The 2,659-nt window shown below is 52.1% G+C and overlaps 1 protein-coding gene across 1 annotated transcript; it reads left to right on the top strand.

The window, feature by feature from the left end:
- The first annotated feature begins 701 nt into the window (after positions 1-701).
- Positions 702-2,313, top strand: PHACADRAFT_265979 (uncharacterized protein). Its single transcript, XM_007402460.1, has 5 exons — positions 702-1,038; positions 1,089-1,129; positions 1,184-1,315; positions 1,366-1,856; positions 1,930-2,313. Exons 1-5 carry the CDS (start codon positions 794-796, stop codon positions 2,047-2,049), a joined length of 1,029 nt encoding a protein of 342 aa, XP_007402522.1. The 5' UTR covers positions 702-793; the 3' UTR covers positions 2,050-2,313.
- Positions 2,314-2,659: the final 346 nt, after the last annotated feature.

Raw genomic sequence — 2,659 nt, 5'->3', positions numbered from 1 at the left:
TAATGAGGAATAAGTTAGTTTATGGCTGTAGGGACGAAAGGAGAGGGATACAGGCAGAGGAGGTTGCATGGCTATTAGGTGAGTACACAATACCTGAACACCGGTTGAGTACTGATAACTGGTAGACGCAGCTTCAGCCATGAACATGTGAATTGTGATCACCTCGAGCTCATTTCAACATCATTTCTCCCCCTCATCTCTTCTGGTCGAAGATTTCCACACATTGGTGCACAAGCTTCTGTGCACAATGCACTAGGGCCTGTCGTGCATATAGATGATAATCACAACCTATGTACCCCTTCATTAGTGAATATAATCATTCTTGAGTCTCTACAAGCTATAGAAAGTGACTACTGCTGGCCATACACCGCTCGCGACCGCCTCGCTCGATGACCCGCACCCTTCGACAGCGGGAGGGCGCTTAATCTACGGCCAGTGGTCCGCTTCGTGGTCTAGCTGGTCAGCACGATTTCGCTGTTAAAAATATCCATAACTTGGCGTGCAGCACTGGTAAAAATACAAAATATGGATTCCCATATACCTTACATATCTGCCTATCCTTTCAGCATAAAACTTTTGTTTACTAAAGTGTCTAACTGTAGCTATCGCCGAATTAGTGCTAGGGTGGTCCGTTTCATGAGCGGCTACAGTAAGTAATACAACCGCCTCGAATGATCTCGCGCCCAAGGCGCGCAACTCTCGCTAGACTTTGCAGGACAACCTCCACGACGACGCTCCCGACGCCCCTGACGTCCCCAACGACCGAGCTGTCGACAGCGCTGCCCCGCTCGTAATGCTTTATTCCCTCCAGCGACATCCGAAATATGTTGTGCTGTTCCTTGTTCTTGCTGTGGGCTCTTTTCTCTATTTGAGCGCGCCGTATCCGACACACGATTATACTGCCAACGTCATTGGCTTCCCTGGCGACCCAAGCTTGCCTGCGAGAGTAGAGAGGGCGGAGAAGTCGTACAAGAAGGTGGTGGCGCAACGGCAGGATATGATCAAGAAACATGGGCCTTCACCGTCGCAGGTCATGATGTATGTGCGCAGACTTTCGCGCTCAAGTGTGCCAGCTCAGCATCATCTAGGTTTCCTCCTGACCAAAATCCATGGCCCGCATACACTGTCTGTAAGTGAGCGTTCTGGTGACAACGGTGCAAAACACGCTCATCGCTCGCGCCAGGGGACTTCTTCCCGCCCGCGTTCAACTGCCCCCACGAACTTGAGCGTATTGGTAGCCTCGGAGACGGCGGAAAATGGACCTGTGGCATCTCTCGTATTGCACAGAAACCAGACTGTGTCATCTACTCCTTCGGTGCGTCTATTACGCGCTTTCTCTATATCGGAGCGCTGACACGCACTCAGGGATGGACTGGGACTCTGCTTGGGAAGCCGCCGTGCTGGATAACACCGAAGGCTGCACGATATGGGGCTATGACCACTCCCGGAAGGACTTTGGTCGTCAAGTCTCTCACGCGTCCTTCACCAAGAAGCACCGCACACATTTCCAAACGCAAGTTCAGCTTGGCCCAGAAGACCGCAGCGACGAGAACAACTTGCACACGCTCGAAACTGTTATGAAGCAGAATGGCCACACATTCATTGACATCCTCAAGGTTGATATCGAAGGCTATGAATTTGACACGCTCAGGGCTATGGTGCAACCTTACGTGGACAGTGGCAAGCTGCTACCCTTCGGCCAGCTACATATAGAGCTTCACGTCTGGGGCAAGAGGTTTCCGGACTTCCTGAGCTGGTGGGAACTGCTGGAAGCAGCTGGTCTGCGGCCAGTTATGATGGAGCCTAACCTAGTCTATGTTAATTACAACAGGGCGAGCGGGGCAGAACTAGCAGAGGTATGTTACACTCGACCCTATTCCCCGTTCTACACTGTTCGCATTGCACGACCTATCTCACACCAACTTATAGTACACATTCCTTAACATCAAGGGCGACAACGTCTTCGTCGCGGACCCGCCAGCATCCGCCAGTGTCGACGACGGCACTGAACTCGACCCCAAGTTCATCCGCCACGGCCCCCGCGATTAAATCGTGTCGTCCCGCGCATTACTATACCATATACCCGCGCTGCGACAGCTCCTCGGCACGCACGTAAAAGCTCTCCTGCGGGACACACGCAGCCACGTCGAGGATGGCAGCACGCGGAGATCAGTTGGATGGGGTCGTTCGTGACGGTGGACACTGCGTACGGGACAGCGCGTCGCTGCTAGGCTGGAGGAGATAGAACGATACGACGCATGCTATGTTATACATATTGTAATTTCACTAGGATTGTCGTAATCCTTTGCAACTTATATTGCACGAGACAGGTGTCGGCTGCTCTGAGCCGGGAGATTGTAGATCGCTGTTTATGTACTTGTCAGGCACCCGAAGCGCGGGCTTACTCGCAACGGGTATCGCGCCAAGACACAGGTACATTCGCAGTTTATTTTTGGGTGACGAATGTTTCGTCATGCAGATCTAGTCCCTCTAGGCAAACCTTATACAAATACGAGTTCCCTGCACCCGACAGAACGGGCTGGAGAGGTGAATGTGTTGATGCTTTACATATGCAAGTATACAATTAGATTGTTCAGAGTCCGCACGCCGAGCTTTGAGCCTCAACGTCAACCTCCAATACCCCATACCTCCAACCCGA

Source organism: Phanerochaete carnosa (genome assembly GCF_000300595.1).
Source record: "Phanerochaete carnosa HHB-10118-sp unplaced genomic scaffold PHACAscaffold_171, whole genome shotgun sequence".
Taxonomy (NCBI): Eukaryota; Fungi; Basidiomycota; class Agaricomycetes; order Polyporales; family Phanerochaetaceae; genus Phanerochaete; species Phanerochaete carnosa.
The sequence above is the reverse complement of the archived record's forward strand: the minus strand, read 5'-3'. Positions and strand labels throughout refer to the sequence as shown.

Excerpts from the sequence above, each read along its gene's own strand:
- PHACADRAFT_265979 (XM_007402460.1), top strand. The coding sequence starts at position 794 with ATGCTTTATTCCCTCCAGCGACATCCGAAATATGTTGTGCTGTTCCTT. Across the intron at positions 1,039-1,088 it reads TCACCGTCGCAGGTCATGAT|GTTTCCTCCTGACCAAAATC; the intron begins GTATGTGCGCAG and ends AGCATCATCTAG. Across the intron at positions 1,857-1,929 it reads GCGGGGCAGAACTAGCAGAG|TACACATTCCTTAACATCAA; the intron begins GTATGTTACACT and ends ACCAACTTATAG.